The 16,786-nt window shown below is 32.2% G+C and overlaps 1 protein-coding gene across 4 annotated transcripts; it reads right to left on the bottom strand.

Moving 5' to 3' along the window:
* Positions 1-1,551: 1,551 nt before the first annotated feature.
* On the bottom strand, positions 1,552-15,486 carry LOC137816692 (transcription initiation factor TFIID subunit 5). Of its 4 annotated transcripts, none has more exons than XM_068619945.2 (19): positions 15,215-15,486; positions 13,345-13,426; positions 13,173-13,251; positions 12,929-13,026; positions 12,777-12,833; positions 12,284-12,371; positions 12,089-12,198; positions 7,119-7,226; positions 6,761-6,912; positions 6,435-6,545; positions 6,279-6,348; positions 6,119-6,158; positions 5,024-5,188; positions 4,681-4,757; positions 3,827-3,943; positions 2,326-2,591; positions 2,108-2,203; positions 1,938-2,013; positions 1,552-1,829 (listed from the first exon to the last, which is right to left on the bottom strand). In XM_068619945.2, the coding sequence occupies exons 1-19, from the start codon at positions 15,343-15,345 to the stop codon at positions 1,773-1,775; spliced, it is 1,980 nt and encodes a 659-aa protein (XP_068476046.1). In that variant the 5' UTR covers positions 15,346-15,486; the 3' UTR covers positions 1,552-1,772. The 4 variants fall into 4 exon arrangements, with proteins under 4 accessions (XP_068476046.1, XP_068476047.1, XP_090154943.1 ...); XM_068619946.2 differs by having other exon boundaries at positions 1,938-2,010; XM_090298817.1 differs by having other exon boundaries at positions 6,745-6,912; positions 15,215-15,474.
* Between the last annotated feature and the right edge of the window lie 1,300 nt (positions 15,487-16,786).

Below are 16,786 nucleotides of genomic sequence, written 5' to 3'. Positions count from 1 at the left end.
TGTGCTTAACTCCTAAAGAATGTGTTATTAACAATTTTTAATACGAGCCAAATAAAATCATTACATATGAATACATATTGACAAATGTTGGTAAATAGTTACCACTTTGTTTTGCCCTGCGGGGACCTTCCAAGTAAGGACAAAATGAATTTCAATATTAATCAAAATATGACTTTGAATTTTTTTTCATAAGCCCTTTTTTTTAAAATAAAAAAATAAAAAATCATAAAATAAAATAAGTTAATAGATAAATTAATTTATAGAAAATGATATTATTTTTCTTCTAAAAGTACCTACTGACCATATGTTATAATTGTTTTTGGATATTAGGGTATTCTTAAGGGCACTTGTGAGTAGTGAAGTAGGTTTTAAGACTAAAGATACCAAACAAAGCTTACTGATTGATTATGATGCTTTTGATGCAGATATTTGATTCTTTGATTTCTTTTTTTGTTCATAACATGCATCCCTTAATCTAGCACGCTTCCTCCACACCTGACATAAACCACTAATGTTCCTTGTTTTTACTAATAAACAATTACTGCATGCTACAAATAATGAATGTTTGGTAACACTAATGATAGTCTAATGACACCCTAACCTACAAGTGGAGATCAATTATTGAATGTTTTATGGTGTTTTAATATGTACTGTTAGTACAGTAGAATTCTCAAAGTGACCCTACAATGGAGGCAATGGTTGTTGATAATCGATGGTATCACTAATGCAAGGTTTCTTTTTCATGTAAATTTGTACCTAGTGATTTCTTTTTGGTAGGATAGAAGTTTCCAAATTTGTAACATTTTTTTATAGTATATACTACTAACTTGTATGTTTCTGGGATGTCACCTTTCATTCTGAAGTTTTAAGGATCATGTTGAGAAAATTAATTACTTATTTTTTTTTTTTTTATATATGTATGCCCACTATAGAAAAGATCACATTAATTAAAAAAGTAATATCATTTAGTGGTACCAAATTTTATTTAGATGTTTTTTCCAAATTGTGAAAAAATATATATAAAAATAAAATAAAAAATATTTAAAAATTGACTCAATAATTAGATAAAACTAACTCATATTTACTTAAGGCCAAATTATTTTATGTTTAAAATCAGAAGAAAAGTGTGATAAATCTTATGGCATTGAATGGTGCAAATCTCGTGGAATTCATTTCTTTTAAAAGATAATCTCAACTTTTTTTCACATTATGCTGATATTGTCCAAGCTTAAAATTTAACCAGTTCAAATGATTGACCATCGTGAACTTTATTCACAGCTGTAGGTGAAATGTACAAGTACGTATTAATATAACAATTAATAAAGATAAATACTCTTTTTGGTTTATATAACATACGTTGTTGTCGCTAGTTTTAGTAAAAACACTAATCATAAACAATAGGGTATCATTCCATGTTGCTATAATGGAAGCAATATTTCAACAGTCAGGGCAAAATAATATCTAGTTCTGCATCTAGCAGCATTCAAGGGTAGTAGGGGCAATATTAATCAAATATTAAACAAGGTCACATAAGAGGATTAAAGCAACAAATTGATAAGAAAGAGTAATTCCTCCTGTCTCTTAATAATTTTACAATGTATATCATACATTGATGGGTGGGGAATTATGAATAGCATGGATTACAAAAACTTGCTGAGAGAATAATTTCAGTTCAATTTACTAATAAATTTACAAATAAAAAACATGGTATAACACAACATTATGTTTTTTGGTGTTAAGTCGGAACTGCCACTTCAAAATTTGTCGACATACTAAAAACCACTTTTTGCAAGAGCTCCAGCTGCAAAAAGAAGATTCCTGCGAGAAAACTGCTCCGGAACACAATACAGAGTTAACACAGTAGTTAAATCTTTAAAAAGTTGAATCAAGAGTAACCATGGATTAGTAAACAAAGAATGGGTAATTAGTGAATGTACCTGGAGAGAGTAAACTGAAGCAGATTTGGTTGGCAGGCTTTTTAATGATCTGAGTCTGTTAGTATTCCCACTTCTACTAATATGAAAAACACACGCGGTCAGTTTTTCCATTAGAAAAGAAAATTTCTAACGAGATAGTTGTATGTTTTCATGTGAGATAAACTACTTACTTTTCTTCATTCCTTGGAACCTTTATACCTGTAGTAACATCCCACAATTTGACAGTGCAGTCAGCAGATCCAGATGCTAGAAGAGAACCTTCACAACTGACACGTCCAACAACAAAGAACAGAAGCGATGTTAAGAATTTGATAGCAACCTAAAATACCTTTCGATTTCATTTCTATGATCAAGCTGAAATGTTGACGGAGTTGTTTGTGGGGATCACCTGAAAGCGAGTGACCAGACACATGAGGTGTGACTGACTAGAGGTGTGACACAACAGCCACTAGAGAGGTCCCACGTCATGATTGTGCCATCTTCATCACCAGATGCCATATAGCGCCCATCAGGGGACATTGCCAAAGACAAAATCATACTTCTATGACCAATGAAAACCCGAACACATTCCCCGCTCTGCACATCCCACAGTCGAACTGTTTTGTCACTGGAGCCAGTAGCAATGTAGTTGCAGTTGGGATGCCACTGCACACACTAAACGAGACAGAAAAACAGGTAAACATTGCATAGTTAATAAGATTGAAAGAACTGAAAATATTCTTGAAGTACTTCATATCATTTTTTTAAGAAAAAAGTAATCCATAAGGGAATGAGTAAGCAGTCAACACAATTATGGACCCCCTCAACAAAAAAAGAAAATAAATAAATGCAGGATTGTCAATTGATTCAAATATCTAAGAGCCAAATGTCAAGGAAAAATTTATCACACAACTAAGGCAAGCATGTTGTGTGGAGGTAATTGTTGGGTAGAAAAAACCAACAGAAGAACAAAATAAACATACATAGGTGAGAATGTTGTGTTGAATGAGTGAGCATATGGGCACGATCAGATTAGTAATGAATGTATTAGAGAAAAACTAGCACCTATTGTAGAAAAGATGGTAGAAATTCAGCTTAGGTGGTCTGGACGTGTGGCCCCAATTGCTTGAGGAAGAGGGGAGCTAAGAAAAACTTGAGGCAAAACCATTTCAGAGTGTTGATTTCTTTCTCTCTCGTTTTATCATCTTTGTAACCATAAGAACATCCCTGATGATACACTTGTTTTGACATATTTTTTTATAAATTCTTCATTTATCTAAAATAAGAACCAACACCTGTATATAATTATTTTACTCTCATCTAATTTTACCCCATCAATGAGGAGAAGAAATGCAGATTTAACACCTCTATTCATCATCATCATCATCAGTATTTTGATTATTATTGTGGTAACTAGGGAGACCCTACTAGGATCCAAGGAAGAACGGATGCAGAGGCCCCATTCAGCAGTGGCCACTTGATCTTGAAAGACCAAGGGAATTAATTGCCATGTGAACTCAGGGTCGCCAAACATTTTAGTGACTATTTTGTCCTGTATTTCCTTGAGAAGCATAATAAATTACATAATCGAACCAAAAGGCTAAAAATGTTAGGTGAGTTGGCATATACAATTTTTATTTTGATAATCTCTCTTTAATTTGTAGCTTGAGGGCCTAGGACCCGGACAACAAACTCAATTCACACTTCAATTTAGTATAAGGTGTTTCTTTAAAAGTGCTGCTTCTCACATTAATATAAGCTAACAGAACAAAGTAACTTGAACAGGTATATGAATTTCTGGACCAATCACTACGTAAATAAAAAATTGTAATCAACTAGTGGATGATATAAAATCTGAAGAAAATTAGGACAAGCACAATAGAAGAAAAAAAATAACTGCTAAAACTCACATCAACATCTGACAAATGTCCTGCCATTATTCTTAGAGGTTTTATTCTGTCCATAGACCAAATCCTGGCAGTTCTGTCATGTGAACAGCTGGCAAAATAATGCCCTGCTGGACTAAACTGCACCAGAAAAAAAATAATGTAGCAGTCTAGAATGTAAATACAGACAGTAATGAATCAAAAATTAAATAGAATAAGGCAAAAGGAAAGCTGAGAAACAAAATATCTACTGGGTAGAGAAGAAAACCTTCATAAGCTCAAGAGATAAAACTTGAGAGAAAGAATTCCCTCAAAGATACTCATACTTTGTGTTGAACAAAGATGCAAGGTGTATATTTCGAAGAGAGTACACTGCAAAGTACTTCTAGATATTACATCTTTTACATTATCTTTTTTTACTTTCTCTCTGCATCCCATCAACCATCTTATCCCACACTATCTCTCTTCTCTTCCTTATCTCTCTTTGTTACATAATTTTTTGTAACTATACAACTTCTCTAAAAGTCATATGGCATCACCACATCAATTACATTTAAATATTTAAATTTCAAATTATCCTTAAGAGTATATGGTGCGTTGTTCAATGTCATCACCTATGTTATAATTATAAAAATAAGGAGTTGATCTTAGATAATAAAAAAATATCAAATTATATATTAGGATGTTTTTATTTATCCCCGTATCATATCTTTGTTATTAAAAGATATTAAATCTCTTCTATTATTGTATTGATTATTTTTTCTTAATATAAATAAAACACTCATGCTGTTTCAGAAATACACGGTTTCAATATTTCTCTAATCTAGAGTTTAACAAGATCCACAGAAGTTAGAAAGATTTAGATGATAAGAATTTACCTGAACATCCCAGATAGGGTAATTGTGACCCTTGTAACAAACAAGATTGGCATTAAGCTTTGTACTCCATAGTCGAACTGCATAAATGTATATTCATGGTTCAGAATAAGACTTGCAGAATTAAAAATACGACAAATATATAGAAAGCTTAATTTCTATAAACTGTCGATGTAAGATAAAAAAAAAATCATGGTTTTAAGGAAGGTGGTTAGTGTATGTGTAGGAGTTGTCAAGTATCCTATTTTCTCAAAATTGAATGTAAAACAACGAAGTAAACTGTCAAAGGTGAAGACAGAATTAGGAAAGAACAATAGATCATTCAATTGGGATCAAACTAACATACTTGTTTTGTCGGCTGAAGAGGAAAGAAGAAAATCCCCGGCTTCACTAAAAGTGGCTGCATAGACTGGACCTGAATGACCTTGAAACAATGTGTACTGTCTTCTCCCACTATTTTGCCCAATAATGTGTTCATTTTGTGATGTGTCATTCCCTCCGTGCGAAAAATCTGATGATAGAAACGACTGAACTATTATAACAAGTAAACAGATGAAAATCATCCTCAAGACTAAAAAACTTGTATCTATCAGTTTAACTTTAGCTAAAACGGAACCTTCAGACTTGGTTCAACTCCAAAAGTCATTTTTTTTAGACACCCTAATGTTTTAACATTAGACATGATATTTGAGCTTAAGAAGCCAGTTTCATATGTGGGTGGACAAGATTATCAACATATTAGTGAAGGACCTTCACTGCACACAAATTACAATGACATCGCTCTCTCAAGTGATATTTAAGATCCACTACACAATCCAGAAAAAAGACCCAGAGAGATCAGATAAATCCCCCAAACCTTTCTAGATAACATTTCCAATAAAAGGCTATTAAGCCGGCAAATAGTGCACCCACACTGTTTTACATCACATTCTTGTACCAAAAGTTTTTTCCCCTAAAAGTTTTAAAGGAAAAATCTAAAAGAAAATGCACCATCAAAGAAGCTATACTACTGTATATGTTGCATGCATGTGTGTGAATTACAATGACATCACTCTCTTAAATGATATTTAAGATCCACTTCACAATCCAGAAAAAAGACCAAAAGATTCATCAATCACCCCAAACATTTTTTGGAAAATGTCCAATGACTTGTGGGGAAAATAGTGCACCCACACTGTTTTACTTCACGTTTTATACCAAGTTTTGTCCCCTTACAAATTCTTAAAATCAAAAGTCTAAAAGAAATGCACCATGAGGAAGCTATGCTACTCTATATTTTGCATGAATTTCTACACGCACACATATACACAGAAGTCAGTTTTATAAGTTGTTCTAGAGCATTTCAATTAATAGTAGTGAAACCTGTTTCTAATCATTCATATTTCTAAAGCAAAGTATGCAACAAATTTACTAAACAGAAGGATTTAAGCAATGAACTTACAAGTGGTGGATTGTTGCTCAAGTTTTGCCATATCCCAGACCTGCAGATACAAGTCATAATAATTACCCCAAGTTCACATTATCTGGTAAGATAAAGCTGTTAAGGGAAAAAAGTGTTCCTTTGGAAGGGTGGAAAGAGGAGGAGGATGAAGAGAAAGAACCTTTAGTGACGAGTCAGAAAATCCTCCAACAAGCAATGATCCATTGTGGGATATTGATGAACAGCTTAAACTGGGTAGTTGAGCAAAAACTTTAAGTGTTACCCAACAGAAAGCCAAACATAAATAAACTTGTTCTGCCAAAGTATGAGAGATTACCCATTATGTGTATTTACAAATGTGTAGAAGTTAACTGAAGGGAGAGCAACACTACTCAATTGTACACGATTCCTTAAATCTTCTAGGATGGACAGTTCTACATCAGTTGAACTGCAAGAATAATATTACAACATTCAACATAATAGAACTACATATCTTCAATAGAAGGCTTTTCTATGACTTTAATATTATCTAATAGAGCAAAACTATGGCTCTGCACTGCAGTTCCCACTGCAAATTAAAATACAGTCTTCTAGTTTAAACTACAACCAACACATGCAAAGGCAATTATACAAAAAAAAAATTATACTCGAGAGGGAGAATACACTGTGGGCAAGGGTAGCTCTGGTTTAATGCGAGGTGCTGCAGATATAGTGTTAGCTTCTGGTTTAGCATTTTTCCCTGTTGCACTGCTGACCTTCTCCTTTTTTACCTTTTTTACAGAGTTACCTTGCTTTCCTACATCAATTGACCTTTTCTAAAAGAGAAACAAGTGAAAAACAATTAACACTTTTTGACAATCAAACAAAGAATATACAGTATTAAGGCGGTCACTGAATTCAAATGGAACTCATGCTCAAACTTTTAATAAGTTCATAAATTCTGAGAAATGTATTGTATCAGATCATCCAGTAAAAGCATTCATGAAACAGAGTCAGGGGTGCACTTTTGTAACAGATGTACCTTACTCTCATCATTGTCTCCCTCTTTGCCCTCACCTTCACCCTTTTCTGTGCCTGAAAGCAAGGCCCCAGACTTATCTATGTGGTCTTCTACAGAATCTTCAAACATCTATGAGAGAAATACAATGAGACTGAAATCAGACCATAATGGAACAGCTAATAATAAATTAAATCAGAAAAATATGTCTATTAAAGAATTCAATGAAGAACATTTTTGGACTGGAGTTTGGGGTGGATGATTGGCATTAGAGTCACATGGGCTTTATCAACACAATACCTCTACTCATGCTTGTTCTATGACGGATTCCCCTATACATATCCACATTTCAGTTAGGTAACCCTTATCCTGCGTCAAATGGTGTTGACTCTCTCCAAATTATCCATTGTGTCAAGTATCAATTAGGAAAACATTTTCATAGTTCTTTTCTTTGTAGTGCTATGTCTCATTTCCATTTTGATATTCCATGTCCTAGTCATACTGCATCCACATTAGGGTCAAGATATTTTATCACATTCATTAATGCAGTTGTTCTCAATGTAGTTTCCAATGATACATTGATCTAAGCTGTTTTCTGTCTCTCAATATTCTTACCATGAAATAGTAAATCAATTCAGTGTTCCCATCTGCAATTTACATAGTGATAATATCCAAAGATATTTGTCACTCGTTTCAATATTTAATTAATGGCTTCACATGGCTTCTTCATTAAACATCTTGAGATCATACCATTCAGCAAAATGAGAATTTTGAAAGTCAAATAAGGCACCTTACTGAAACCACTGAGGCTCTCTTCAAATATGTTTCCTTGTCATTTTTGGGGTTATGTTGTGCCACAGTGTGCTATCTTACCAATCTGATGTTCTCATCTATTTTTAAAAAACATGACATTCAATCTTGTTCCCTCATCATTCCTTATGGCCCATTTGGGACCACGTGTTTTGTTCATAATCTCAATCATGGGGTAGACAGACTTCTATTCACTCTCATAATTGTGTTCCCTTAGGCTACACAAGGTTTCACAGGGATTGTAAATTCTACTCACTAACTCATGTTATCTAGGTTCAACTAATGTTACATTATCTGAGTTCATTATGTTCTTTAGTTCCAATTTCTCATCTTGAGTATGTCTTCTTACCTACTAGAGTTCCCTCATTTGGGAAGATGTACCTCCTACATGTGTGCATCATAGTTGATATCATCCTCCTTATTTGCCACGATTGGAAGTGATGAAACCTCCTTCAACTCCCCTTTTAAGTCAATTCCTTCACCTCCTCTAGTGTTCAACTCCCCTTTGATATCACCATTATTGTTGCAAATGGCAAATGGCAAATGGGATTTCTGTCCTAATAATTGGACATGACAATATCTCTCTTTTGTCATCTATCCTTAAAGATGCCGAAACTTTCTAATAACTTTGTTTCAGTTCAAAAAAATTACTCATGACCTAAATTGTTGAGTAATCTTCTATGCTTCTCATTGTGTTTTTCAGGATCTTGTATTGCCTTAAAAACTTGAGAACCATGGACAATATCAATAGACAAATGGCTACCTCTTACCTCCAATCTTGCACTATTTTTTAAAACCTCTCAAAATTGACTTCTCCATTGTCGTTTAGGACATGTCTTTATGTTCTAAAATTCATGTTTCCTTCTTTATTTTTCAAAGAGTTTGTCAAGTCATTCAAGTACGATGTATGTCAATTTGAAAAGCATCATCACGTCACATATCCTTCTAGTAATACAAAAAGTGTTCATTCTTTTGATTTGTTCATTTTGATTTATGGAGGCCTACACCAAATTCTAGTCTATCTAGTGTTAAATGGTTTGTCACTTTTATTGATGGTTGTACCCGTGTCACATTGATTTTCCTCATGAAAGAAAAATTTGAAGTTTTTACTTCATTGTCAAATTCTTCCATGTAATAAACACAGAATTTGGAAAGTCAATTCAACGTTTGTGTTTTGATAATGAGAGGGAATATGTAAATCATGACATGTCTAAATTCCTTTCTGAAAATGGTATTGTTCATGAAGTCAAATGTGTGTATACACCACAACAAAATGACATTGCTAAAAGAAAAAACAGTAATCTCCTTAATATGACACAAACCCTTCTCTTTCAAACGAAAGAATTTTGTGAAACACTAGCAAAAGTCATGATTGTTGAAATGAAAACTCTTGAACACATTGTACATGGGAGATCGTTCCACTTCCTCAAGAGAAGTAGGAAGTTTGTTGCAAATTGGTATAATGCTATTAAAGTTAGTTATAATGGTGAGACTCAACGTCTTCAAGCCCAATTAGTGGCTAAAGTGTATACCTAGATATATGGTCTTAGTAAGGGTATACTTTTGGCCTTGTGGCAAAAATTGTTGCATAATCAGGAGAATAAGTGCAGAATTTATTCTTTATTTATTAGGACAAATTTGTTAGTGATCTGATTTGATTTGTACAGCTTTAATCACCCATTATTTCTTGCTTTCATTACCTATTATTTCCTTCCTTAATTAGGTTGTAAACAGTCTATAAATTGAGACTGTAATCACATTTGTAAAACACATCAGACATACATTTCATCTATTTCTTTCAACTAAAATCAATATAGTTTGTTTCTTTCTAGCAATGGTTGTTATTCGTCATTGGCATTTTCATCACTTAGACATTTTAAAATGCTTTCCTTCATGGTTAATTGGAAGAACAAACTTTCATGACACAACCTCCTTAATTTTGTTTCCAAGCTAGAGTCAAATGCAGTTTGTAAACTTCATTTATCTCTCTATGAACTTAAACAATCTCCAAAAGTTTGGTTTGGAAAGTTTAGCAGACATTGTACAAAATTGAGTCGATTGATGAAGCAGATCACTTAGTCTTGTACTATAGTTTTCTATGTTGATGATAAGATATAATCATTATAGGGATAACGCCACCAAAATTTCATAGTTTAAACAACTTATTTAGTAACTTCCACACCAAGGAATTTGGCTACCTAAAATACTGGAATAGAGGTGGGTCAATCCAAGGAAGGCATTGTCATTTCATTGAGAAAGTATGCTCTGAATATTTTGGAGGAGACAAACATGACTGATTATAGGCTCATTCATAGTCCTACTATCCTATGAACCCAAATAAGAAGTTAACAACAAAGCAAGGTGAATCATATTCTGAACCAAAGAGATAGAATATTGGTGGGGAAACTCATTTATCTTGCAATTACAAGACTTGATATTTCTTTTGTTGGGATTTTTAGTCAATTCATGTAGGCAGCTCATATTGATCAAATGTTGTGATTTAGATTCTTGGGTATATTAAGAGCCTCTAAGTCAAGGTCTAATGTACAAGGATAACTAAGATACCCAAATTTTTGGATAGTGATGTGATGTTGATTGGGTAGAATGTCCCGTGGACAAGAGATCTACCACCAGATATTGTATTTCCACCGGAGGAAATATTATCTCTTGGAAGAATAATAAACAAAACATTGTTGTTCAATCTAGTGCAAAAATAGAGTAAAGAGCTATGGCCAATTGGTGTGGATAAACAACTTCAAGGGTTAAAATTTTGTGATATTCAACAATCGTGGTAATAAACAGTTTTTCAAGTTTCCTTTAATCCAATGTTCTATGAAAGAACTAAGCATGTAGATAGAGATTGACTGTCATTTTATTCGGGAGAGGCTATTGTCCTACGAAATTTCTACCAAATTTATCAGCTAAGTGATCAACTTGCAGATGTCTTGACCAAGTCTTAGAAAGGGACTCAAATTTAATTTATGTCCAAGCTTGGGGGATACAAAATGCATACTCTAGCTTGAGGGAGAGCTTAGATTTATGTTTGATATAATATTATTTGCCTTATTGTCTACACAATTCCTATTTTTGAGACTCTATTCTGATTGTAGCCTGCTGCCATAAATGCCACGATCTGTTCTTGGTTTCTTTCTCTTAGTGTGCTCATTTTGGCTTTCACACACACACACATACATAATATATAATATAAAATAGTTCAGCTGAGTGTTCAGAAAAGTCACTCAAGCTCTTTGAATCCAATAATAAGTCTCTGAACTGAATGATAACTTTTAGAATATATAAAATTATGTTATCATTTCTTAGATTATCCTCTACGATTAGTTTCCTCGTTATCTTTTAGGATTGGTTACCATATTTTCTCACCGTATCAATATTTGCTTCCTAAATTAGTTAGATTATGATTAGTATAAATAGAGGTTAGTTCTGCAGGTTTTGTGAGCGTATGTAATGCATCAATACATTGTAATACATCTCAATTAATAAAATTAGTGTTTTATTCTCTTTTATCTCTGTCTCCCTCTATACCTAAATCTGTATTTTAACAACACCACCAGAACTGCCAGTCCAAATTAAACACATAACAACCCCAATGGAAGTATACGCTGAATGAATTGTTCTAAATGGTTGCAATACCATATTGGGTACATATCCAATAATCAACCATCACTCAAAACAAGTCAGTCCACTTACTAAGTAATTTTGTATACTATTAAATGAAACTAACAGCCATTTCAATCCCCTTCAAACACATCATACGAAAGGAAAGGAAATAAAAATTGTGTAGTTTTTAAAATTTTGGAGGAGCCATTGCTCCCACCCTGGAAAACAAGGCACAACTCTAAATCTGGCCCAATCAAAGAATCTGCTCATTAATAATTAGTATTCCACACAATAACCCAAGTACAGTGATGAAATTATGACAAAGGATGTAACAGATGTCAAAGTTCAACAGAGTGTTGTTCAAGGCATTAAAACTGTGAAATGCATAAAAGTAAGCAATTTTTAAGTCTTTGAAAGTTTAGGTATTATAATTTATAAATGCTATTATAATACACTTTTTATTACAACAAAAGCTTGCAAAAATAAGAAACTCGGATGCATTGAAACAAAAAGAGCAAGATAACTTTATAATATTGCCTAGCTTCGTAAACAATTAAAGAACTCACCCCCCAGAGTATTTCTTTCTGATTTATCTTGTTTGCTGCATCCTGGATGCTTCCACTGAGGGTAACAGCTTCTGGATCATCAGAAATTGAGCTCGGTTGTCCAGCTGTAACTGCAGTGCAACAAAAATGAAATTAATGCAAAACTGGCAAGTAAATGAACAGAATTAACACACAACTTAAAATGAGGAAAAGTACCTTGGAAGCCAACATGCTCATTGATAATACCAATTATTGTGCTTGATTGCATACTATGTAGATGTTGCAGTAGAAGCTCATAAGAATACTGCCAGAAGTCCAAAACATTATCTATCAGATTTTTAAATATATAGAGAACGTAGATGTAATTGACCTCAGTGGTGAAAATTCTTAACAAAACTATAAATAAGCCAACAAATGGTCTTTATGTATACCCTTTCTTTTTTCAGAAACTGCAAATCAAATGCTAATGGCCAAACATTTTTCCAAAGAGAAAAGCATCATCAATATTAATAAAAAATAAAATCATGGGAGAATAGTAAAACACAGAAAAAGAAGCCTGAAAGGGGAACAAAAGTTCTACCCAAATTCTCATGGATTATGAAACTAACTGAAAAAAATATTTAATCTAATGAGTACTGAAAGGAGTTACTGAAAAAACAGTTCAATTAAAGCATATTAACAAACGAATCTAGGTAAATAAAGACATTACCCGACATATCTTTATGTTGAACTTACTCTGCCTAAGGGAATGAGCGAATTCCATTTCCTGAGAAAGAACAATATTGAAGGATTATATAGTGCTAGCTATCTAACAATATTGAAGAACATATAAAAGATATCATATTTTAGACAGCAGCCAACCACCAAATGAGCAGGAGAAAGAACTAGTTCCAATTTCTGAAGGTCCCGTGAGTGCATCATTTCATGGTCTTCACGAAAGGTATTGAAAAAGTTCCAAGCTGAGTATATCCAACAGAATCATGAATCATGTAAACAGAAGCATAAAACACATGTTGCACTGATGGCCACATTAGGAACTTCAAAATCCATCAAAAATATTATAAATAATTATTGTTAAATGTCTGTGTGAATAAATATTTCATACCTTCCTGAAGATGCCCTTTTGACACAAGATCCATGAAGCAATGGATAAATACTGGATAAAGCACACGCAGCAACTCATGCTGCAAAGAAGTGGCAATCCATATGTAAGAAATTGAAACATAGCAATTTTGTAATTGAACTTTAAACAAGACAGTAACCAAACGGCATGCTACCTTGTATGATTCAAGTGATCTGTATGCCCATGATCTTAGTCTTCCATACCCATCATGGTATCTAGCGGAACCTCTCTCCAATCTGCAAAATAAAGGGTTTTCATTCAAAAAAAATATTCCTGAAAAGATTTGTGTTGAAAGGGTAATATAGTGTATGATTAGTGCAAACTGATGACTATATTCTAAGAAAACACGTAAACCTCCTCTTCAGCTTATATGCTTGCTAACTGTTTTTAAAGGAAAACAATAGAATTTGAAATCATATTTGTGCAATAGTTTTCTTGTGAGATGCTAAAAAAAGTCAAGAACAGATAACACTTGTGGCTTAAAAACACACTTTAAAATAGGCCAATCAAACTAACTGTCCGTTTCATCCTCTTGATTAATTCATATATTTCCTAATTGAAACAATTAAAATATTGTAAAAGCCAAACTAATTTACTAACTTTTTTCTACCTCATTCACAAAAGTAAACCTACACACTTATCCCTTTTAACATAATTTGCATTGAAGTCCTCTGAATTAACATAGAAGAGCGAGCAAGACTGTTTATGCCAAAGAAATTAGTAACATGTAGCAATGAGGAAGGATAACTCTATTGATTAGAAATGCACCATCAGATCACAAATTCCTAAATTTTTCAGAGCACTCAATGCATCTTCAAAATATGAAATAACCCAAATCTTAGGCCCTAAGGTGGGCTGCAATTTCATTGACATGTAACAATTTAAAACTAAATTTCTAATTGAAATGTTTAAGTGTTTTTTTCAGTGAATCCAGAGTATTCCTCCCAGTAGTTGAAGACAAATCACTCATGGTATTCCTATCTATAATTATGAAGCTTATCTCGCCTCATTAGAAATTCAAGTGAGAGTTAGAAGTCCTACATTAGTGAGAAATGAGCAAGATGAGCAATATACAAGAAGAAAGAATCACAAACTCATTGTCTTAAAGCTTTGGATAAAAGATAGTCTCATTGTATGAGTTTACTCAAGGCTCATTAGTGACAAATCTCTCCTCGAAAAACCCAACACTCCTAACAAAACTTTTTCCGTTCAGACAGGCCTAGAAATCAAACTCTAATCACATGCTTGAAGGACAAAGACATCTCTCAGCCATACCATAACATACCTCGCATGAATTAAGCAGTGAGTATACTCAACTTTAAGTGATTCAAGCTTCAATTCTTGGTGATGTCACTTTAGACATGAAACAAATAAATCATATATGTATATCTATATTTATCTATCTATATATATAATAAAAAAAAGCAATTTCGTGTATGCTTTGATTATTGACAGTAGCTCCATGGTTTCACGAGTTGTTTTTTTTTTTGCAGCAAAAAATGAAATTAAATTAAGAGGGATACAAAAGAGGTATCTCAACCCTTTTACATAAACCAAACCACATTAAGAATCTCCAAGAATAAAGAGATGAACAAACACCCCATAAGCAATAGAAAGATAATGTTTGCTGCATAAGTTAGACATCCTATTCCAGCTAGCTCGTATTGGAATGTTATGAGCACTGCAAACTACAGCTACAAAACCATCAAAATACATATGTCCTTTCCATCTTGCACCAGCTACAGGCCGTGACAACCCACCAACACCTCCAACCAACTATAAATCCAATATAGGCCGTAGTCTTAAAACTCTTGGCATCTGGGAGTCCTAATTATAATGGTTTCACGAGTGACACTAACACTATGCGATTTGATGTCTAATTTTAAACTCTGATAACAAACATAATCTTCATAAGCAGGAGGGTTTAAATTAAGAGACATAGCAACTGAAAGGTGATGGAGTACTGCAATTTGACATAAATTGAAAAGGAAAATTGAAACGAAATAGAAAGAGAGAATGAATACTGAGCACGATTGAGAGTGTCGGGTTGAAGAGAGGAATCGGTGTTGGAAAGTTGAAGTTGGTCATCGTTTTGCGCAAACCCTTTCTGCTTGAGGTACCCACTCACACAGCCTTCTATTTGATCTTCGTCCATGCTCTCACCACACAATCAAATCAAACTCTGTTCTTCTCTGCGAAATTTCTCTCTCTCTTATTTCAATATCTTCTCTCTCTATTTCCCGCACTCTTAATCTCGCTCAAAATAATTTCACTGAAAAAGATTGGTTGTTCACACATCATTCGATTTAGTTTGTTGATTATAATTATTTTTTTATTTTTTTTATTTATTTTATTTTTAAAATATATAATATGAAATTAATTATATAAATTAGGGTTTAGGGTTATAAAAATGAGAACATACAATCTGAATCCTTAGATTAAAATTAAATTAATGTCTTTCATCTTTTCGCTTATGTCCTTTGTACAGAAATTAAATCATGGTATAACAACAGAAATCTCTTCATTTATCTTTCTTTGTGAAATTAGAAATTTGGAATAAAATGAAACTTGAAGCAATAGACATATAAATTAATATAACTTCATATTTTATCATATAAAATAGATCTAATTTAATTATTTTTTAAAATAATTTATTTATATTTTTTTATTTTATTAAAATATTATATCATTGAATTTATTAAAAAATTAAAATAAATTTGAATGTATTAAAAATAAAAAAATTTATATTTAATTTTTAATTATATAATAAAAATCTATTTTCTACAAATTCAGTCATTCCTTAATTACATATAATAATAATAAAATCATTTATACAAACCTATTCAAATATTATTTAATTATATATAATAAATAAGTATTTTCTAAAAATTCAGTGATTATTTAGTTATATATAATAATAAAATAATTTATAAAAACTTATTCAGTTATTATTTAATTATATATAATAAACAAATATTTTATGAAATTCAGTTATTATTCTTTAATTATACATAATAATAAAATATTTTATAAAAACTTATTTAGTTAAGAAATATTTTATACATATTTTTTAATTATATATAATAAAAAACGAAACTTAAAAACATAAAGGAGGTATACGATTTCTCTGCAAAAATGTAAACCTCATTAAGATTTTCATTTTTAAATTTTTTTAATTCTGCATGTTCTTATTATTTTAAATTAAAAAACGTATATTTCATAGATAAAATGGTATACGAAATGTATGAGTTTTTCATTTTTACAAACTCATACTTTAAATTGGCGATTTCATTAATGATTGAATTGTATCATTCATATATGATTTACTCATTTTCAAAAAATAATTATTTGTCCAATTCCAAAATTTACTTTTAAAATTGTACTAGACTGGGAACAAAACCAAATTGATGTAAGCACTGATAATTTACCATAAACATATGCAAAATCAAATGAATCTCTCTCAAAGGGGTAAAGCCAAGGTTAGAATCTCATTAAGAGAGTTTTTTTTTTTTCAAAAACTATATCAGTTTATTATATTCAGAAACCTTCACAATTTTTATAATTTATACCCAAGTGTGTAAATTAATACTAGAATT

The sequence above is a fragment of the Phaseolus vulgaris genome, chromosome 1, assembly GCF_051622355.1.
Source record: "Phaseolus vulgaris cultivar YP4 chromosome 1, ASM5162235v1, whole genome shotgun sequence".
NCBI classification, from domain to species: Eukaryota; Viridiplantae; Streptophyta; class Magnoliopsida; order Fabales; family Fabaceae; genus Phaseolus; species Phaseolus vulgaris.
The sequence above is the reverse complement of the archived record's forward strand: the minus strand, read 5'-3'. Positions and strand labels throughout refer to the sequence as shown.